This window comes from Colius striatus, chromosome 10 (assembly GCF_028858725.1).
Source record: "Colius striatus isolate bColStr4 chromosome 10, bColStr4.1.hap1, whole genome shotgun sequence".
In the NCBI taxonomy this organism is placed as follows: domain Eukaryota; kingdom Metazoa; phylum Chordata; class Aves; order Coliiformes; family Coliidae; genus Colius; species Colius striatus.
In genome coordinates, this window is record NC_084768.1 from 24,270,825 (window position 1) to 24,294,206 (window position 23,382).

Sequence of the window (23,382 nt, forward strand, 5' to 3'; positions counted from 1 at the left end):
AGGAAGAAGAAACTGCCAGACAGCTCATGAGCAATATAACTAGGACTGACCCAATAGCATCTCTAAAGCTTCCAATAAAATTGCCTGAGGAGTCTGCCAAGAAGCCAGATGCTGCTGCTGGAAAAATACCTTCTGTAGCTTGGCATTTGTCCTGTAATTGCTTCCAAGAGAGAATAAACTGTAGCATGACAGTAGAAGGTGAATGGTTCCTCACTGCATGCTACATGGGTGACTTGAAAAAAAAACGTTTAGAAAATAAGCATGGTTTTGTGGTGCGTTAGCACTTGTGCAGGCCTGTGTACTCATTTAACTGCTTAACAGTTCCTCATCTGAATAAGCAAAACCATCTTATTTCTTTTCATAACGCTTTAGCTTGGCATTGTCTTCACTTTTTTTCCTTTCCCAGGATCTTTAACCTGGTTGCTTAGGCTTTGATTCTGTCAGTGCATGATGTAGTGATGTAACCTCTCCAGTTGCATGGTGATAACAGAGAGGAGATCAGTATGTTTTCCTGTGTGGATGCATCTCTCTGTATGGAGCTGTAATACAAAAAATAATACCTGGTCCACACAGTTTCAAGGGTTAGATTGTTGGGTGTTTTTTTTCCCCCTAGAGCATATTTTCTAGGTTTGGGAAGAGTGCTGCCTTTTATTATGTAGAAACACTGCTGAGTCTTACCCATGAACAGAAACTGTGTAGAGCCTGACTTCTTGGTAGACCTGCTTCTGCCCTTTTAAAGTGGTGAACGTTCTTACTGCTACGCAGCAGAGGCACTGGTGGAGCAGCGTACAACGTAATCAGATGCGAGGCACCGTGTTTACAAATGAGATGAGAACAGATAAGTGAATTCAAGAAAATTATTTATGACTTGAAATTTCTCCAGTAAAATCTAGCAGCCATTCTCAAATACTTCTGGGTGGTGGTGTTGAGAAGTCTACCTGCTGTTCATCTTAGCATTCCTGTGGGATTACCTTTGCGAGTGATGTCGCTGGTTTGAAGACAAGAATGTTTAAATGGAATTGTCAAAGGTATTTCTGTAGCTAAAACTCTTTTACCTGACTACTTAAAGTGTTGATGTTTTTGGACTGCAGAAAAACAATGTGAAAATAATTTTTGCTTGCATTTGTAAATCCATGCTCACGGTCCCAGGAAGCTTTTTGCTTTTTCCCTTTTGCTCTGCTAGTCAATGAACTTTGGTAGATGTCTGCTGCTTGGGTTTAGTGTAATGAATCAAAAGTCCGTTTACAGCAAGGTGAAGTCCTCTGATTAGTTCTCCTAATACTTAACTGTCAGGGAACAAGGGCTTAGTGTTGAAGAATGGCAGTGAATAAAGATCCTGGCACTGGATTTGTTGTTGTTGTTGACGTTAGGAAAGTTTGCTTTGCTCTAGTGTCGGGAAGCATTCAGAATATTGAAGGGCATGATGTATAGGTTAACCCTTGTGACTCTGTAAATCTCAAAGGGACCTGAAAAACTTAGTTCAAAATTCACATCTGTTCAGAAGACTAGGATAAAAGCATCATTTCAAGTTCTACTTCGAGTTTCAAAGTATATCTTAAGTTGGATCTTGTGTAGGTGTTGTGCTATGTTTAATTTCAAGTGAATGAAAGGATGAGTCCCGGTACAGTCTCACTTGCAGTATTAAGAAAGTCATGTTGAAATTAAAAATGAAAGAGCTGAATTAAGATATTTCTATAAAGGACAGGACATAAATAAGTTGCCTTCAACTTACCGTTCCACTTAAAAACGTGCTGAGCTGTCCAGGATGTGGGACATTTAATTCCATAACCTTTTCTTCAGTTAGAAGGCACAGATTCTGATTGTGACAATTTGCATTTATATATAAAGCATGGTGTCTCTGACATTGCTTTTACCTTCTCCCTGGTGATGCTCCGGGCTGCTCCCTTTCCTTCAGCGTGATGATTGCACCGCCGTGCTTTAGTAATCATTTAACAGCTCTAATTACAGAATACTGTGATCCCAACTGTGTACTTTGTCCTTTTTCCCTTCTCAGTCTTCACTCTGTTTCTTTGGTGTGGAGAGGATTGCAAAAGACCCGTTCTTCTGCTTTGCAAAAATAAATTGCAAAGACCCTGCTTTGGTAACGTACAGATTTGCATTTTCTCGTGGCTTTAGAGTTAATGACATTGAATTGTAGACATATAGGGGTTGGTTGGTCTGGTGTTGTTTACATCAGTCACGCTGGCATAACTTCACTGACACTAATGCAGATACACCAGCATAAAATTGGTGTAACTCCAACTCCATTAAAATCAATGGAGTTACGCCAATATAAGTCAAATGTAACGCTATTGATTTTGTGCTGGTGTGACTTTATTGACTTTAATGGAGGTAAGGCAGTTTTCTGCCTGGTGGAACTCAGATTGCAGGCAGCCTGTGCCTGGGCATTATTTGTGGCAGCTGTGAGTTTTGTTTCTTGTTTGTTCTTACACAGCGTTATCCGAAATCCTTTTTCCTTTTCTGCTTGAGGGTCAGCAATGTAGTAAACCGGGTACAGGAAAGTCTTGGCATAGCACAATTCATATAGGAAAAGCATTTTAGGTAATTCAGCTTCACTGAGCACAGGGAATCTCTCATCTGCATGACTTCCTATGTTACCTGGGAACACAGCAGCTCTCAGTGTCAGAGGAGTGATGTGAAGTTCTTAACCGTGTTCCATTCAATGTTAGTGTTCTCTTTACCTACAAAAGCTCACAAATAACACTGAGTGCAGTTTTGCATCTCAGAGTAGAAAACTGTTCAAAGGAAGAATGTGGGTTGTATCTATACCCCTAGCACACAGGGGTTTTGTTACTCGTGTGTAGCTTCTGAGGCTACAGTCACATTCCTTGATATGCAGGCAGAAGAGAAGCAAACAGACGCCTGTGTATCACTGCCTTCCTGGGGTCTGATGGGAATGTGCTGACAAGTCTGTTTGTATCTAGACTTTTCCAGAACTGGTTGCATTCAAGGCTGCACTTGTCCAGCAGACTTGCATGCTTTGTTATGGAACTGAAGGCTTACAGTACTGTCATGACTGTTTTTCTTAATTTTCAATGATTCCATTTTTATTTGCAACCTTTAATTTTCTGAAGCAATAAATCTGGGGATTGATTCTGTCCCTTCTAGTTGTGCAAGACTCCTGAAAGCAATGCCTTCTCACCTTGTGTGTTAATGCTCCCAGGTATACACCTAGCTCAGAGAAGAGGTAGGTGTTAGCAAAAAACCTATGGAAGGGATGTTAAGTGTAATTTCACAGAGCTGAAGCAGGTACTTCATTATTGGAAATCAGGCTGAGACCAATTGGAGCAACCACAGCCACACTGGAATTCCTCAGCACTGGCTCTGGTCAGCAGCATTGCAGAACACGGGAGAGCAGCAAGTCCTTGGTTCTGAGTGCTGTGTTGTTTAAAAGGTTGTACACTGTCTTTATAGAAATTGTTTTGAGAGGATAGATTTCATGTTGAAAGCATTGAAGAAAAAAACCATATTTGTTGGTCTTTAGTGGCTGGTTCAAATCTGGCAGTGTTTCTGAAGTGTTTGAATAACCTTCCTCAGATAAATGATGAACCATCATGTAGTTTTTCCTGAATGCAAAATGGGTTACTTTTGAATATTCAAAAAACTCTATTAGAGCAAAGTCAAAGTCTTCTGGTTTTGCCTTTTTTTCCAGGATGCTGTCCACCATAATAGAAAATAGAAACTGTAATATTAAAATGAAATGTTTAGTAATTTGCCATTTAAAATGTTGATGAAATACATTCATTCCTGTGAAAAGCATCTTTTTAATCCAGTCAGCTTTTTCTATGAGTAGAGAATTCAGTGAATAATTGGTGAGGTGGAGTACAGTATTCACCACCACATGGAATGATTTCCAGGAGGAGTTTTGGTAATTATTCCTGCTGTCATTAGAATACTAATAAACATCTTACTTTTGAAATATTTTATAGGTCAGTGTTTTGGCAAGATGTTCTTTTAGTGGTAAATCAGCTTCATTGGTGCTATTTACACCATCTGAGGAACTGGATAGCATGCCTGAAAGATGCCCTCGAGATAGAATAATGAAGCATATTGTAAACCACAGTAAATTTAATAAACTGTGTCATTGGCTTTAGTTACATGTAGATCCTTTCTTAAAAAGAGCTACTTGTTTTCAGGACTTAAGTATTTTGTAACTACAGTTAAACACATAGCAACTGTATATACAAAGGGAAACTGTTATGGCTTGAGTACTAAGTAGTTTTCTGATGTAAGAATTTTAAAGGGTTAACTGGGAAGTATTCTGGTATCTCACTACAGACATAGTAAAGACAGCATAATAAAGCATAATAATACCACTAAAGAAACTGCAGGTGAAAAAAACAGTGATTGACTTCTGATGCCCATGAGAAAGAGTCATTTGAATCACTAGAGTCACTGGAGCTGGTTTGTTATAATGTTCTGTGGGTAAATGACAAAACTAGAGAGTAGGGACTGGGCACATGTGACAGTCTATCAGAGATGGTTTTCTTTTGCAGACTAGCCAGAATGTCAATGCATGAGCTGACTTAGATTTTGCTGATACAGAATTTGCTTTAATAAAGTACAGATCGAAATTATTTCCCCTGTTTGCTCTTCTCTTCCTCCTTGTTTTCTCCTGGTAGTATCTTAAGCTCTCTCATTCACCTTATCTTCCTCGTTTAGTTCTTACTTACGGCCTTATTAACTGGTAATTTTTGGTGAGTTTCGGGCTGGTTCCTTTGATTTCAGTTTGGAATCAGTGTAGTGCCTCCTGTAAAAGATTAATATTCTGGTACTCAGTAGCTTCCCCTAGGATATTTGCAAGACCTGACCGTTAGGGAAATGAGCTGAGTAGTAGGAAACAGTGTGAGCAGGATTCCACAGGTCTTCATGACCTTCTCTTTCTGGTGGGGACAAAGGGCACTGGTGGCAAGGATGGGTTTTTCCACTGTCTGTTCATGCATGGTCCCACTGAAGTTCTCTTGTTAGGTTTTGTGATCAGATGAGAAATTGATGAGTAACATTTTTCTTCCTGGATAGAAATGTTTCATATAGTCATTGTGTTTTCAGTTTTCCAGGATTACAGCATTTCAAAAATAACATCACATGTTTCCCTTTTAATATATATATGGGGTTTGTCTAACACTTGCAAAATCACAGGCATCCCAGTTCCCTTACAATGGTTATTTGGAGAAAAGGAAGTGAATTGCAAGACTTCAGAGGTATAAAAGCAAGAGTTGAGAATGGTAGCATGGTTTCTGTTGTCAAACTAGGGTTTGAGAGGTACCATCCTCTTGTCAAATCCCACTTTGTGGCTATGGAGAAGTTAAATACCTAGAGAAAGCCAGGACTTAGTTACAAATCCTTTCTAAGACTGCTTTTCCTTTACATAAGCAGATGGAAACTGGTTTCAGGGGAGGGAACTTCTTAAGTTTTGAAGCCCTGCAGAAAATTAATAAATTCATGTATTTTAAAGCCAGAGGGGCAGTATTATGATCATCTTGTCTGACCCTCCTTCATAACTTGGGCCAGGGGAAGTCACCTAATAACCCCTTCATGAGCTCGCTCAAGCGTGCTTGAAAAGACAAATGATTTGACAGAAACTGTTGTTTGACAAATGTGTGGGGGAGGTGGGTAGAGCATGTGACCAATTTCCTTGTGCAGAAAAGGTCCAAACTGTGTTAATCCTAACTGCAAAGTGAATTTACAAAGAGATTTCTTCACTAAGGCTTTAGGTTTTATGCCAGCGTAGGAGTAACACACAATGCAGGCTTAAGACTTCTCTTGGAATTAAAATCCAGTTAATTCCAGAATGCACTGATTGTGTTCCTGCTGTAGCCACTTAATGAGGGAACAGAAAGTGTCAGTATTGTGTTAAAACGAAGAGCTCTGAATCCTCTTTAGGAAAAGCTGAGGCACACACATAGCATTGTAATAGCTGGAACAGGAACAAGACACACAACCAGATCATTACAGGGGATATGAGAAAGATGATGGATTTTATTATTTGTTTTTTCCAGTGCAGCTAACAAAATTTTATCTTTAGAGCAGGAGAGAAATGTGGCAGAACTGGTCAAAGAAAATAGCACCTCATTGATAAAACACGTGCTGCAGTACTTCCCACAGTTGGAAGACTGTAGTGTTTAGCAACGGTGACCTAGATTGGAGGAGACAATAAAAGCTGTTGCAGTGAAGAACAGATTGACTGCCATTCTCATCTGGGTAATAACCAGCTGAAATATGGACAGTATATGAAAGTTTACTAATGTAGCTTACCCATAAAGGCCTGTACTTAAATCAACACGTGAACCTGTCCAAAAATAGATATGCATTGATTGTAAAAAATAGGGCTCTGTGGATTGGCCTCGAGGGGATATATCTTTTCTGGAGAGTTTCAAATGAGATAGCACCCATGTTATTGTTTTAAAATATTCAGTGCCATTCAGATGCTACTCTTTCAGCTGTCCTGTTGAAAGTGGCTGACAACATGAGTTGACACTCTTGATGCTTTGTACCCACAACAGTCTCCTAAAACATTAAAACCTACTGAACTCTTAACCCTGGGAGTATTTTATATTTATTTCCAGGATTTTTTCTTTCTGTTTTTGTTTGGGTTTTAGTTTGTTTCTTGTCTAAATGGACCTGTTGTAAATATTTTCCTTTCATTAAGTGGTTTGTGTTAGTGATTCTTGTAAAGTTATTCAGTTAACCTGTAGGGTGAATATAAATCCAAATTCTAGAAAAATAAATTGTCAATCCAACTGTGACTTGAGATGCTTTAAGTAAGTGCAATTGAGCTGTAAAGACTGATGCATCCCTACTGTGCTGTAGAACTAAATATTATTAAATTGGGTTGTGTGGGGGGGAGGGGAAGGAGATGGGGGTTGCGAGGGACATCTGTTCTCTGCAGTGCTTTTCTCCCTGTTTGCTGGGGGAATTTCAAGCGTAAATTAAAAGCAACTCTGCTGAGGGTGGGATGAAGGGGTTCCCTGGCAGCATAGCAAGTGCCTTGATCTGTGCTGGGGCCCAGTGGTCACTGCATGTGGTGCCCACCATGACTGTGTTTGGAGGAGAGGCATCTCCCTGTCCTGGAGATGCCATCTTCATGGACCTGGACAAAGAGTATTTCAGGTTTTGAAATTGTCAGTTTTGGGGCTGTTATCCTATTCCTTTTCTCTCTGTGATCAACCTTCATTCGCTTTGTCCTTTTCTGCACTTTTCTTAACTGCAAATGCTTTTAGTTAAGCAGGTGTTCAATTCAGGTGTTCCAAGATGATGTATTTAGCAAGTTATGCAACTTTGATTTCTAAGTTGCTTTGTTTTTCCTCCACAGATGAGGAACAGGGAACATTGTATTTCAAAACCAGTTCAGCAGATTTTGAAAAGCTATCTCTGAATATTCTGTAATACACATACAGATTTGAAGAGCTTATTAAAGAAAGCCCCTGACACACTTCAGCAATATAAAATCACTTCAGATGGTGCATGGCAGTGTAATGTTACTGAAGCATTTTAAAATGTTGAAAGAGCCTGGATTTGAAAATACTCGTGGCTTCACAGCCCTTGCTGTGAAAAGCGATTTAAACTGTCAAAATTATTTCAATGTTTGCAGTGTTTTCCTTTCTGCAATGACAGAGAAAGTGATGTTAGTAAATAACTATAACTGTAGTTAATCTCTGGCCAGCCAACCAGCTGATATGCTGGGTTAATTTCTTTATTAAATGCTTACTTAATAACTGGGCAGCTGTTCAGACAGGCCAGATGGACTTCACTGTAATTGTGCTAATAATGAGAACTTTTTCACAAAAAAGAAAGGGCAATAAGAAGATGCATTTAGTGAGGGAATATTATGATAAATGGCTTTGGGACAGTGTAGTCCTCTGCCCTCAACAGACTGGCTGAAGTAGGTGCCTCATCCTTCAAAGCAAGAAGGACCAGCGGTAAGAATGGGAATGATGGTTTATTTGTTTGGTTGTTGATTCTTTGTGTGTTCTTTACCTCCACAGCACGTGCATCCCCAGTCCTACGTGCAGCCTGTCTCTCTTGTATCACTCCAGCAGGTTTCTGCAGTTACTGCTGTGGATTCACAGCTGATGCATTCGTTTACCTCGCCAACAAACACGTTACGTGAAGCTGTAGCTTGCTCCCTAAATGTTATCTTTTTGCCCCCCATCTCATTTGTATTCTGTAGCTTTAATTAACTGAATTTTCAGAGTTCTTTTGCAAAAAAAATTACTAGATGAGTGTTAAGAATTACAGCTTTGTTTGCACGGAGGCAGGTTCTTTTGTACTGGAAACATTATCATAAGCAAGAGGAGTAGCAAAGTATGATGTTCTCAGTATGACTAATGAATACATTTTTCATTTCTCTTTGTTCATGTAGGAGAAAAAAAGCATTGAATGAGCATTTGAGGTGTAAAAATCTGAACTTCCTATCTGGCAGTATATTTTTTACTTGGAATTGTTGCATTTAAGAATTGAGTCCTTGCAGAAGTTTTTGCTTTCAGTGACATTTCCAGCTAGTTCCCAGATTGTAGTCTTTGTTCTCTAGCAGCTGGTTCAGCAGTACAGGTCCTCTGTACACATTTTGTGGTGTCTTTAGACTGTGAAGACGTCTCAGATGATAACGTCAAAACATCTCAAACAGGACTAATTCACTGTATTTAAGCATCTAAAATTGTGGACAATTGACTCTATGGTCAGAGAACTTACATGTTTCTTCCTCAGTAAGCTTGCAATGGTTTACCTTTTTGGGTTTGCTTTTTTTTTTTTGTTTGGTTAGTTTTTGTTTTCAACTCAGAAAATGACAGTGTGCTTTTTGTTTCCTTCTTTAACAGCATTCAAAAGGAGTGAGTGAGATGAACTGTTTGGGTTATAGTATCTGAAAGGCTGAATTATTCTCTTGGAGAGACGTTCTAAATGAGCCTGACCGAGACCCTGGATCTGTGTGAAGAGGACTAAGGATATAGGATGTCAACTGAGACAGAACTTCAAGTGGCTGTTAAAACCAGCACAAAGAAAGACTCCAAAAAGAAAGGTAGTGACTCATTTTTCTTTATTCATATTTGTTTTGTACTTTAATGAACTCCTACATCAGCTACTTTTTATGCATCTGTGATTCTTCTGTTACCTGTCCACTCAGTGAAAGTAAAATTTGTTACCAGTGGAAGTCTGGTGTAGGAACATGGGATTAGAATTAACAACTGACATTAAAAATATATCTACTGAAATATATTTAAAAGGAAGAAAGAACATATAGAGTAGTAATTAATGAACTATAATATGTCTGTTGCAGTTGTGTAGCAAATGGAAATGTGATTTTAAAAATTACTCTTAGCAAAAGAACTTTTTGTTCTCTGATAAAAATCTCTGATAAAAATTCTTCTAAAGGCTTTGTTTCTACTTTATTTTGAACTAACTGGAGCTTAAGTGTACTTTCTGTTACTGGAGACTGAATCTTACTGAAGTTACAGAGAACTCAGCAGCAATCTACAGAGAGATTAATTGTAATCTGGTAAAGGAAATAAAAAGGAGGAGGAAGACTCAAAGGAGAAGCTATGAATAAATGCATGGTTGGATAAGTTCATATTTGTATTGACAATTTTTCAACAGATTATAGGGCAGCTCTTTGGACTTATGAGCATGAGAAATGGAACAATATGAATATGGTGCTTATGAATAGGAGCACTGAAAGAGTTTTATTAGTATTTTTATTGTTCATGGTGTTAAGCACTGATGAACTTGAATTCCAGTGGTAATTTCTATTCTGTTTAGCTGTCTGTTTGGGTTTTCTTAATTAAAGCTTATACAGGTAATGAAATTCAGATAGAAAAGAGATTTAATGTGAATTGCTTAACTAAAAAAAGTAAAACAAAAAATCAAGCTTAATAGTTTTAGTACTTGAGGCAGCAGGATTGGAACTTTCATGTGAGCTTTTCAGTTTGTTCTGGTACTTTTTGTGAGTGTGTAATTAAGTCATTTACTTCCGAGGAATTTTTAAGACAAAAAGAGTTCTCATTTTTGCTCCTCTATGCATGTGTGTGTTGCAAATTTTGCTCATCTTAGCAGACAAAGAACTTGTTCAACTTCTGGCCAGCTATATTTCTTACTGCAGCAATTCTACCAAACTGGTAATTAAAGCTTTGTGTTTGCTATAGTTTTTGTATCAGAAATCTTTACATCAGCATTTAAAAAACAAAACAAAACAATTTTAAGTGTTTGTTTATATTCCTTATGACTACCCTAGGCCTAAACTCACAGGGAAAGATGATTCATTTAAGATCAAAACACTATAGTTTGGAAAGGTAAAAATAGGGGAATTTTGATGTAAATGAGAATGTGCTGTCAGAGAGATGTTCAAGGCAAGTAAAGAAAGGAAAGATGGTTTGGTTGTATGATCATTTTGGGACAGGCAGAAAATTTAAACATATCAGTTCTTTGCAATATGGATAATGTCTTTTTTGATATGTGTCTCCTATTTTATTTCTTCTGCTGGAAGGCGAAACTTTCAAAACAGCAAACAACTGTCTTAGGGACTTGATGTTTATGTTAATAAAATATTCACCATCCAACTTCTAAAAACACTGTCACAAATCACAGTAACTAATTGCTTCTCAGCACAAAATCTGATCCTATTCCCCAAATGGAAATTCTGAGAATTGCCTTTACTGCTGAGAAGTATAAAATGTGTTCTCTGGCAGCGATCAGAGCTCCTTGCAACATGTACAAGTATCTGAAGAATTGGAAGGGACGGTGTATGGCAGTAGCACATCTCCAGAATTAATCTTGTTCTGCATTGTATGTGTGAGTGCACCTGATTACACCCAGCCATCCAAAGGCCTTGTGGTACTGTGAATGCTTTATACAGACAAGGTATACAATTCAGTCAGTGTTTGCTATTCAAATCCCATGTAATGAAACTTGGTGTGCTCATTTACTGGTCTTTAAATTGTATGTATGTCACAGTTTAAGCACAGCCAGCAACTAAGCCTCACACAGCCTCTCATTCACTCCCCCTCTACGGGATGAAAGAGAGAATTGGAAGTGTAAAAATAAGAAAACTCATGAGTTGGGGTAAAGTTTGGATAAAGCAAAAGCCATGCATGCAAGCAAAGCAAGGAATTCATTCACCACTCCCCATCACAGCCAGGTGTTCAGCTATCCCCAGGACAGCAGGGTCCACCATGTATAATGGTTACTTGGGAAGACAAATGCCATTGCTCTGAAGATCCCCCTCTTCCTCCTTCTTCCCCCAGGTTCATGTGCTGAGCATGATATCATATGCTCTGGGATATCTCTGGGGTCACTTGGGCTCAGCTGTCTCATCTGTGTCCCCTCACAACTTCTTGTGCACCCCCAGCCCACTCACTGGTGGGGTTAGAGGCAAAAGAGACCTTGGCTCTGTGTAAGCCTTGCTCAGCAATAACAAAAACATCTCGCAAGTGCAAAATGTGGTCCTATATTAGCTACTGTGAAGAAAATCAGCTCTAACCCAGTCAAAACCAGCAAAAATTCACTATGTGCTATTAGAGGAGGTTACATTTCTGCCATCCCCCACTCCATGGCACCTTTGGCTGATACCTACTAGTAACCATAGTGTAATTAACTTGCTGAGTTTTTAGGAGACACTGTGAAGAAGTTTCATCTTGTTCCCTGAAAGGAAATAATGCAAAAATCTCAGGAGATTTAGAAAGCTCTATTCTTGGACTTTTCTGGTGAAATTTCTCACTTTTTTTTTTGTGTGTTTCCAAAAATCATGTGCTCTTTAAGAAACATTTCAAGAATTAATGATTCAAATAGTGCTCTGAAAGACTTCCTTATTTGTTTATGTCACCTGGTTCATTGACAGGTGGATAAAAATTACGTGTTTGTGCCATTCAGGATAGGAAATTACAATTTTTTTTTATCAGCTGCAGTTGTTAGAAACATAAACCATGTTTGTCATGTAATACGTGAGGGAAAAGTCATTTTATAAGTGGGTATGGATTATTGAATCAGATTGAAAACATTTACTTGAGCCTATTGGAATTCAAATTGATTTAGAAACCTCTGGGGGAAATGTATTGCCTTGATGTTTGAATCCATACTGATAACTGCCTTGGAAAATCCCTTCTTGCAAAATTAACTTGAACAGGAAAAGTGAAATGGGAGGTTAGTAAAGAAGTGAGCCAGACTATGAAATTTGAATGCAGATCTACATCTGCTTGGGGGAAGCCGGGAGACTTTTCTAGGGATTTTCACTTAAATTCTGTAATTATTCTATTTGAAGATTAGGCTTTTTATTGAATTATTTTCCCCGTTCAAAATCATTTCTCATTATATCCCTATAGTCAGACCTGAGTCAAATTTCAAAATGACAGGGACTTAAAAATGGGAGGCAGATACAAAGAGCAGCTGAGGCATGTTGACAAGCAACATAGCGATCTTTGATGCTAAGGATCCCCATGGGTGAAATTCCCTTCTTTTATAGGTTTCCAGGACGATGCGTGGGAAGCACGTGGTGTCTGGAAACAGCTTTCACAGTAGGCAGGCCGCCAAGCTGGGGATTGCCTCCATGAGCCAGTAGGAACGGGAAATTTAGAGAGGATGTGATGTACCACGTCTCTAGCAGAGCTAGATGCCTTCTCACAGCCATGAGTTGGGCATTTTGTTTTGACTGAATGAATATGCAAGTTCTGAAGCTGTGCCTGAGGAGGGAAAGCGTGAGCCGACTCCACTTGGGGAGCTGCTTAATGCCAGGTGAGGAATTGCCCTGCCTACACCAGCAGAGCAGAGGGCAGTATTTTCTTGGTGGTAGAAGATCTGAGTTTGATCCTCTTGGGATCAGCATGGCGAAAACCTTAAGTGTCCCACTTTAACTGTCTTGACTACTAATCAAATGGAGCACAGTGGCTCTGGGACCATACACATATATCGGATTGGGCCTCTGGCAGAGTCACGTCTATTTCCCGGGTCTTTGAAACTCTAATGAGAGACTGAGTCTGTCTAACTATCTAAAGGAAAACCTTTCCATCCCCAGAAGCAAAACTGTAGTCGTACTAAGATCAAACAGGAGATACCTAGTTAGTTTAAAAGCCTTTGGGGATAGGCAAGCTTTAAACAAGGATACATTTTGTCATTGTTCAGTTTTCATCATATGTGCCTAATGCTATCCAAGTCCTGTTTTGAGTTTTTGAATCTAATCTTTGGACTAATCATTGCTAAATTTGAGAGTGAGATGGAGGTTTCTGGTTGATATGGAAGTTACAGTTTTGCTGATACACAGAAACTCGATGCAGTTCTCATAGGTTCATTTCCAGATTGGAACTTCAGTTGAAATTAGCAAGTGCTTTGGTTACAAATTATTTAACCTCTTTTAAGACATTAAGATCAACTGACAACAATTAAAGCATTGTCACTGTTGTGAGGCTTTTCAAGTTGTTAGATATAGGTGTAGGTTCACTTATTTTTCTGATTGCATAACTAAGAATCACAGAAGCCAGGAGAATGCCAATTTGATTGAAAGCATAATGAAAGAGGGACACAGTGAGGACTGATGGGGAGTGGCTTTGCTTTCTTTCCTTGCAGTAGTTATGAATTTTTCAATAATTTATAGATCAAGCAACAGCAACATTAATTGATACACTAATTGTGTCCACACGCCTGCCTTTAACAAATCTCTTTTGTGGAGTGGCTCCTGACAATATTAATTGCACATCTTTTGAGTCTTGATATAGGTTATGAATTCATTCTCAAGTTGAAAGAGGGTGGGAAAATCATTAATTTTGACATTGTGTAGTTATAATTAACAAGAGTTATCCAATAACCTATCATAATTTAGAGAGCTCATGAATTCTATTTTAAATACCACATTCAATCAAAGAGGGTCCGTGGTTGTGTTAATTGAAGCATTCTTCAGGGATGATGGATGTTGTCTCTTGTTGCAGTTTAAATGTTTGCTGTTGTTTTTAATTGAGAGACGTGTCTGCCTAAGTTAAGGTTGGAGCTCTTGTTACTTTGCTGCTTCTCAGCAGAGGAATCAATAATCTGTTGAGTGTTAAGAATAACATTTCCTGAGTGCTTCTGTTACTTTATCATTTCTCAATGTTTTAACAGTCGTCAAAGCATTTCAGTTGAAACTAGTAATTAGGAATTTAATGTAATGCATGTTCCACAGAGGATTTGACTCGTGTAACAGTCATTAAATATCAGTGGGTGTTACTGTGCTCTAAGGCTGACTGTGCATTAGGAAATCTGTTGGTTGTTAGCAGAGAGGATCACCTATGCATCCAGTTCAGCTTGTTGCATTATGTGCATTTGAACACTTCTGCTTCTCTGAAACATTTTGCCTTTTCCATTGACATTATGGGAAATTTGGCAAACAGTAGTAAAGTACATCAAAGTGTTACTATAAAGTACAGGTTAGAGGTATCAACTGTATTGGTAACTGCTTCCATTTTGATGATGGGAAATCAAAGACAAGTAAATCTGGAATAGCTTGATCCCAGCAACCTTGGAAGCATTAAACTGCTCCTTAGTTGTCCCTGAAACAGATAACACTTAGCATTAGTATCCACGTTATTGCACTGTATACTTATTCATATTACCAGGGAAAATTCCTCAAAACTTATATAATCTTACTTAATTTATGGCAAATAATGAGCTTTCCTGACCTGTGTATATATGGGGGAAATGTAAATCGATTTCAGACCTGGTTAGATCATAGCATGAAAAGCCAGTGCTGATCTCTCTGTTGCTTTCCAAAGACTGCACCACAAATCAAGGCAGAGCTCGATGGGTAATCTGAGGGCCTTGCTGCTTATTTTGTGCCCTAACAAATGTGTCTCGGTAATGATATCACAGTCCCTTCATTAGTCAACTGGTGAAGAAAAAAGTATGGACCAACATAAATGTTAAAGGAAACATGCAGGTTTTGGTTTGTGTGTTGAAGCAGCCAGAAACAGAAGAGTTTAGCTAAGCATCTTAGTAAATTAGTCACAAAATCATTAGTTGAAAAATAACTGTGTCCTTAATCTTTAACATTATAGACCTTTTGAACAGTGACTGATCACTTACCGTTAAGAAAAACTTGCCCAGGAAATTGGTAGACTTTGAAACACACCGTGGCTGAGTTTGTAAGCCCTTCATTTATGCCTTATGGCATATTGAAAGAAATATATGGTGAATTTGGCCAAGTAATAGGCTCAGACTCCCTGTGATAAATATGTCAGGCCCATACATAGACTGTGGTCCTCAAAAGTAAAGAAAAGATAAGGCTGTGATCTTTGTAGTTGATGTGCTCTAGCTATAGAATCAATATTGACTTGATTGGCCATCCAGAATAAAGGTAATATCATATGTAATTCATTTATGTTGTTCAGCAGCATGGTGGATGAATGTGTTTTAGCATAACATTGCTCTTGAAAACTAATTCCTCTTAGAGATAAACATGTCCACAGACATAATTACATATGTTTTGTATTATTTAAAAATAAACATTGTTATATATAATATCTAGTGTTAGTGTAGAGAGGAAAAAGTGCATTTCTCTGCTTTTACAGTTGGTTGGTTTTGCAGATGAGATAATATATTTAGTTCCTTTAACTAATGTGTTTATGGGGATCTTTTGTATGAAAACAAAGGGCTGAGTAAGAAGCAAAGTAATTTCTTCAGTGTTCTAAATTAGGTCAATTCATAGTGAAATCATGAGTTGATGTATTATGCACGTAATTGATTTATTTTTTTAACCAATGCTTTCAATGTGTATTCTAATGCAAATGCCAGATGATCAGACCTTTACATGTGTGTGTATATATATGGATTTTAATCAGGCCTACTGAGTATGAAAAAGAATCAAGACCCCTTGTGATGTGAAAAGCAAGAAAGAGGAAATTTTTTGGAAACTGGTAACCAGTGCCAAATACAATTGAATACTTTTGGTTTTGCAGGAAAGGAGAAATCAGTACTTTTTAGTACCTTTGCTCTCCCAGGAATAGGCCTCAAAAGACGCACATAGAATACTAGAGTCCTGCATAGGATAGGTTTTGGATACAAAAGAAGATGTGTCTGTCTGGAGGGTGGCTGTGGAGGAAGCCTTGACAGAGATGGGTAATGAATGGGGAGACATTGCCAGGGTCAGACCAGCTTCTGTAAGTGGGTTCTGGCTCATGTGAAATTGTGGGAAAGCTGTGTCCTGAGAGCTGTGGTTAAAAAGTTGTACCACAGCTGCCAAGAGTAATCCTTGTATTGTGTGCCTTGAGAGTTTCTCTTCTCTCTTCACCTGCCATCATGGTTTCTATTGCTGGCTTCCTGGTGCCCATAATGTTAAAATCATGACGTGATGGTAGACTGATGGTTTATGCATCTGTGATCCTGTAAAGTCGTCTTTTTTTTTTTAAGTGACAAAAGTATTGTTTTCCTGATAGTATTAAGAGCAGTTGCTGCTTAGAAAAGCAGAGTTTGTTGTGAAATTTAGAGAGATTTAGAAAGTAAATTCAATGCATAAATGTACTGGTACTCATCAGCTATTCACTGGAGACCTCCATCATTAAGGACCACCTTCTGAAACTTTTCTGGTCTTGAGCAACTTATTCTGCATTCAGATGTCATTCACACCAGAACTGCTTTGTGCTCTGCTAGCCCAGAGCTCTGGCTGCAGAGACCTCTATCCATCAGCTGCATGGACACGTTAATGGCTCATCACGAGGAGGAGCTGCACCATGTTTCACAGTTAGTGCTCTGTAGTGAGGCATTTGCAAAGTTGATTCATTTTCTAAACTATGAAAGAAGGCAAGTCTTCTCTTGAATCTGTGTAGCCTCTGTGAATAGAAACGGTACACGAATACAAGCCATAAGGAGCAAATGCTTTAAGGCTCTCTGACATCTACTAGTGACAATAGTGAGGTTAAAGCCAATATCCCAACATTGAAGTAATCTGAGATTTGGAGAGCATTGTCTTTCAATCTTTTCCTGTCTGTACAACCACGTATGCAGACACTCTTAACATCTTAAAAGCCATACTTCTATTCTGACCCTCCCTGAACAGTTGGTGCCTGTCCCCCACAACCTCTCTCCATAGATGATCAGTGGAGTTGTCTCACTTCTGATTCACATGCAGTATTTATCCCATTCTTGTTGCCCAGGCTGGAACACCAAACAATAGAGGGTATCACTTATTTGCAAGCAGCTGAGTTTACACACTTTATTTACTCTGGTACTGTTGGCTCTTCCTGATTCCTTTTATTTATGCTGTTGGTGCAGTGCAGGAGAGCAGTTGCCAACACAATATCCATTATTATTCTGACAAGAACAGAGTAGCTTTCACTTGCATTTCCTGGATACAGCATTACTCGTTGCTGCAAAGGAGCAATAAAAATAGGAGAAGTCAGGCAAATTATCAGTGGTTGCTGAGTTGTGAAACCACCCATCCTTGCTCCAAGTAGATGAAGTTTAAAGTGAAAAGTGTAAATTGTGTATTGTTTTTCTGGACTTTGTGTCTGCTTGTGATACTTGTGTTAAGGAAGAAAAGCTGTTGCTCCATCAACACAAAACTCCATGTGTATGGAACTGAAGGTGTTAAGATGATCATGTTTTCAGGATCTTCCAGTAGAGGTAATTGAATTTTGTGGGCTACAGGGCAAGGAAAGACATTTTCTAGCACACTCTACAATTTTCTGTATAGATGATGTTAGACATCCAGTTTGTCCAGAAGCTATCTTTCCCAACATTAGTCTCCTCTCTTTTCTGACACCTGAACCTATGGGCCCCTCAGGATTTCAGTTGCTTGCTTCAGTGGCTGGTGCTCAGACCTCTCCTCCTAACTGCCAGCCAACCTCACTTGAAGTTCACCAGTGCTCTTACGTAGGCTCACAATGGAGAACACGGCTACAATGAAGTCCTGGCCCAGGAATACAGAGTTAGCTTAAGGGGAAAGAGGACTTCAAGTCATGTGCATGCTCCCGGGTTGTGAGTCGGTGTTTTGGGAGGCTGTGATGTGGCTGTGTAGCACAGACAAGCCTGTGCACTTCCCTGATGTGTCCAAGCTGTGAAGGGGATGATTGCTGGGACAGCATTGTATCTTCCTGCCTTACCAATAACTGACCTTAGTGAATTCAGCTGGGAAAGGTGGGAGATCTGGCTGGCAGTGTTTTCAGTGGTGGTAGGATATCCTGCTTTGGGAGAACCATGACAAGTTGTCCAAAAGCACACAAAGCTCTAGCCTCGTCTCTTCATAAATATTAGTGTTTCATAGCAGCCTCTTTTACAAACGATGGGAGGAGCAGCTTTCTCTGGAGTCAATTTACTTTTAATGTCTACCTCATTTTAACTTCTAGCAAATTTTGAACAGCTAATCTGTGATCTATAATTACACTTCTGATTTTTCTCATTTAGAAGAAAAATTGTACAGTGAAAAGGATGATTCAGGGAGTGAAATGAAATTAAACATAGTAAGTCTTTTGAGATTACCTATTAATTCCATTTTTAAATAGAAAATTGCCATCAAAGTAATAAGGGTAATAGTTGCACATCAGGATAATGTGGACTAGCATGCTGATAACTAGGGAAAAACATCAGCAGGACCTGAATGAATTCATCTTTTTTAATATACTTTGGGTTGCCTGTATGAAAATTACACATTCAAATAAAATTGGGTATACTCTGTACTGGGGTAGGGCTTCAGTTTGATATGGTTACCTATGTGTGTTTAGTGTTTATTTGCTAGTGTAGATATGTTTATAGATTACAGGTTTTTAACAAAATTCAGTGCTTCTTAAAAAATAATGGTTATCAGACCTGCTCAGTAAAAGTCTTGCAAGCATGTCAAAAAGATGGCAGTGCCAGACAGACACTGGAGATCAAAATGAAAGCTACCTACAGAGTTCTTCATCTGTCTCGCCTATTTTGTTAGACTAGAACTGAAGCAATGTGTTACCTCTATATCTCTACATTTATTTGCATTAAAGGAATGTTGAGGCTATAAGGTTAAGCACTAAAATTCTAAGGAAGCACAGACCCAAAGTTGCCTGTGTAAGCCTAATTTAACATCCCTTTAAGATATACATTTTCATTCAGTTTTTAATGAGCTGAGCTCACATTGCTATTTCCTGGAGACCTTTGCCCTGTTCAGTGAATGGAAGGCCAGTGGTCAGGGAATGTGCTGCATTTGGGGCTGTTTTCTCTGCTTGACAGTCTGCTTCATTTTTGTATATACAAAATCTCTGCATATACAGAGATTGATGGAAGCACTGGAAGATCTGAATTCTTTGCATCTTAGACAAATTCTTTTCACATATATTTCTTACCAAAATACCTCAAAAAAGTCTAGCAACAGGTAGGGGGGTTTGTTTTGTTTGTTTTGCTTTTCAATAGACAGAATGTGATTCATTTTAAGGTAGACTGATAAATAGCTTTTGCAAAAGATGATATCAGAAAGGCATGCAAGGAACTGGGAGAAGAAAATATTCTTTCAACAAAATAAGGAGGTATGCTGAGAGGAACTTTTCTTAGGTATGATTTTCAACTAAGACTTCATTAAGGAAATATCAGCAGATGCAAGATAGCATTTCAGAAGGAGAGGCTTTATGTGAGAGGAATTGGAGATCCCTCCCGTTCACAAGGATGGGACAAGAGCTTGACCCTCATACTGCTTGTGGCCTGTGATTTTGGGTGAAGTCTCATAGCTCTGTTGATTACTGGAGGCCACTTTGGCATATCTGTGTGTCTCACTATTTTATTTATCCTTTCTTCCATTTGCTTTTGTAGATCCTTTTTCATTTTGGAGAATATCAGAAGAGGAAAACCCTGAATATTTGAATGTGGATCCTATTTTTGAGCAAGCTTTAGCTGGAAGAAGGGAACAATAAGTGTAAAATGAATAGTCTGAATGACTGGAAGTCAGTGCAGGGCTTCAGACGGGTGCAGTCAGAGCAATATTCAGAAGAGGTTAATTTGGCAGCACTTTCTGAACTATTAAGAGGAACAAGTGATGAGAAAAGAATGGAATTGGCAGCATTTGTGAAGAAGTCAGTTAATGTTTAACACAGCTACACGGCTAGAACAGGGAAGGATGAACAGTCCTTAATGATATTAAAAAGAGGTTTATTAGTGGTTATCTGACTCTAAAAATATGGAAAGCCCTGAACATTGCTGCTGATCTGCGTGTGCATACATTAATGAGATCCAAGATAATGCAAGTTCATCTTCTTTCTCTTTAGGCCAAGTCCTTCCCTACCACATAACTGTAGGTAGTCCTGCTGGCTGCTAGACTACTTATATCAATGAAACAAACCCAACCTGGGGGTTCAAAAACAGCTTGAAAAGAATTCTAACAGTCCAAAAGCACACTTTAATGCTAATTGTCAGTCTCATAGATGATCTATTTTAAGTGTAGAGATGTTTGAGAGCAACAAGGATCCTGGGGTCAGATCTTGTGAAAGTGGTGTACCTTCCTTGTGTTCAAATACATTTAGGATGTTATGTTAATTTCTTTCTTCATTCATTCTAAATTATCTCATAGTCATTTTCGGGAACATGGTCATTTCAGCAAATAAAGAGAAAGTAAATATATCCCTTATATTTGAAAATCTGGGAAACTCTCTGCTGTAATTCCTTCAGTAATTCCTCATATTCTATTCAATGCATAAACTGCCAATATACTGAAAAGATTATGAAGATAGCAGAGGAGGTTTGTTTGGTTTCTTTAATCTTGTGGTGGAAGTGATCATTTTGGGCTAACTATCCGTAGAGTAATTGGATATGAGAATTTTAGTAAGTGAAATTATTGTGTTTATGTAAAAGATTTTCTCTTTCCACTTTAAACTCATTTCTTAAAAGGTAATTTAAAAAAAAAGAATGAGAGATTTGGATCCTTTCATAATGAAGCAATCAATGCAAATTGGTAAAGATGCAATAGGAACTTCTATAAACAATCTACGAAAACATGATTCTCTGTTAAGACAGACAAATATAAAGATGTGACTGATAAAAAGTAGCCTGATGTAATGTCTTTTTGTTATCAGAGTCCAATTTCATAGACTTTTGCAACAGAGGAAATTTGAAGCCTTTTAATATTGAAAAGCAACTTTAGGAGTTGTTTTTCACCTTTTTCTCAAAGTTCAGTTTCCAGGAAAGTCATATCAATATTTTATCTCTTGCTGGATATTTCATAATGAGAAAACTCATTTGTGTAACAACAAAGGCTTATTTGTGTAAAGGTAGAATGCATGGTATGAGCGCTGTGGAGTTTCTTCTTCCAAGAAACATTCTCATTTAGAGCTGTTGGCAAAAACACTGAAGAGTAAGACAGTCAGAGCTACACCTTTGTGCAGAATTATCAGGGAGGACTTTAATTTTATATACAACATATTAGACATTGATTTTGACTGCCAAATTGCCAGGGGTTATGCTAGTTAGAGATAGAGGTGGGAAAAAGATACCAACAATTCATCTTTTAGTGTGTGTTGTTCACAAATGTCAAAGTACCTTGAGAAATACAACTTGAAACTCCAATGAGTTTGCTGACCCTCCAAGGAGCTCAATGAGGTCAGTATTACATATTCTGTCCTTTCTTCATGCTCCATTCTGCACAGTGTATCTCCAGCAAATCAATTCAAACCATTACGACATCATCTTTTGCTAATACCTTCTAACCGCTACAGACCGGCTTTTGTCATTTCTGTTACCACACTAATTATATCTAAACTCATAATGATTTCTTTTTTCAAAGCAGATGATTTTTGGAGGAGACTGAATTCTCTGAGGTTAGTAATGAAATTTCTATTTGAACTAACCTAGTTCAAAGGAAAAAAAATTCTTTAGGTTCAGACCAAAGGTTCCAAAAGCCTGAGATATGAAAATAAAGCAGCACTAGCTATAAAAATACCTTTCAAATTATGTCTCTTTAGACTCACTGAAATGTGTGGTTAAGCTTCATTCTGGCTGTTTTAGAATATTCAAAGTTACTAGCCTGCATTAAACTCAAAGTTCTTCAAAAGCCATTTTTTTTTTAACCAAGTTACCCAGAACTGACAAGGTGAAAGATTTAGAAATGGAGATGTGTAAGGGGAAAAACCCAGACTTTAAAAAGGAACTGAGTATTTTATTAAAAAAAACCAGACAAACCAATATTAATATTTTTCTGCACAAAAGTGAATTATTTTAATTGCCATTAGTAGGATCAGAGAAATGTATAATTGATTGGAAAAGACCTTTATCATCAAGTCCAACCCCTCAACTGACACTGCCAGGCCCATCACTAACCCATGGCCTTCAGCACCTCAGCTGTGTGTCTTTTCAATATCTCCAAGGATGGGGACTCCCCCACCTCCCTAGGTAGCCTGGGACAGTGTCTGACAACCCTCTCAGTGAAGTTTTTCCTAATCTCCAATCTAAACCTCCCCTGTTGCAATTTGAGGCCATTTCCTCTTCATCTGCCGCTTGTTACTTTGGAGAAGAGACTATGAGTGTAGTGCAACTGATCCCTTATTGCCAGTGCTGCTTATGTAAGCTAAGCATCCTTGGAATATAGGTATTTAGTCAGCAAGACTTTCATATCTCAAAAACATTAACATGCTTATGCTGGTATGACCAAGGGAAAACATTCAGAGTAAATCACCCTTCAAAGCTCCTTTGCCAGCATTTTAGAGTAGGATTTTCATTGGATCTGTTTTGTGTGATATGCTTTGAGGTCTGAGATTTCATAGTCAATATGTTTCTCTTCATCGGAAGTTCATTTACCTAGGTATGTTAACTTAATGTTCACCTCAAACCTAATAGTATGAAATTAATTTTAAGCCACAAGTCTTGAAGGATGTGCTTTTGTTTCATGGAAATGTCAACTTTGAATCTGGAATTCTACCATTAGGTGAGATAGTTTGGAGTCCAGGTAGAACAGTCTGCTACCAGTGCATACTTCTTCCCAAGTGCAGTAATGGTCTTCCTCCAAATGATAATGTTTCATGTACCAATTTAGAAAGGGAGCCGAATCACTGCCTGTTGTGAAGGCTGGCAATGAATCCCAACAGTCATTTTATTAAGCTGGAGCACTGGATTGAGTCATTGTATGATTGAAGGTAGCTATTTATGCTCCTTTCTTATAAAACCTTGTAACACATAAATGGTATTAAAGATGGCAAGATTGTGCCAAAAGCCTTGAATAACTCTGAGTATATCAAGCTATTGTATCCTGCAGATTTTTATTTCATAAGTCAGATGGAGGTGTGGCTAAAGCTTCATATGACTCTTCTTTAATGTACTTAACCTTTGTACCAAAACCATTTTTATTCATGTAGTTGCTAAGTAAGAAAGGAGATTGGAGCAGCATGCCATTGCAAAACTCTGCAAACGCTGTAATCATGGTATTAACCTACTTCAAGGCCTTAGGAGCATGCTCATTTAGTGAGGGTA

At 38.4% G+C, this 23,382-nt stretch overlaps 1 protein-coding gene across 4 annotated transcripts in view; it reads left to right on the forward strand.

Moving 5' to 3' along the window:
- Positions 1-23,382, forward strand: part of DAB1 (DAB adaptor protein 1) — a 441,779-nt gene that overhangs the window by 322,669 nt on the left and 95,728 nt on the right. For all 4 annotated transcript variants that reach the window (XM_062003688.1, XM_062003687.1, XM_062003690.1 and 1 more), the window contains one exon: positions 8,838-9,037. In XM_062003688.1, the coding sequence (XP_061859672.1) occupies positions 8,971-9,037 (67 nt within the window). In that variant the 5' untranslated portion in view covers positions 8,838-8,970. The remainder of the gene's footprint in view (positions 1-8,837; positions 9,038-23,382) is intronic.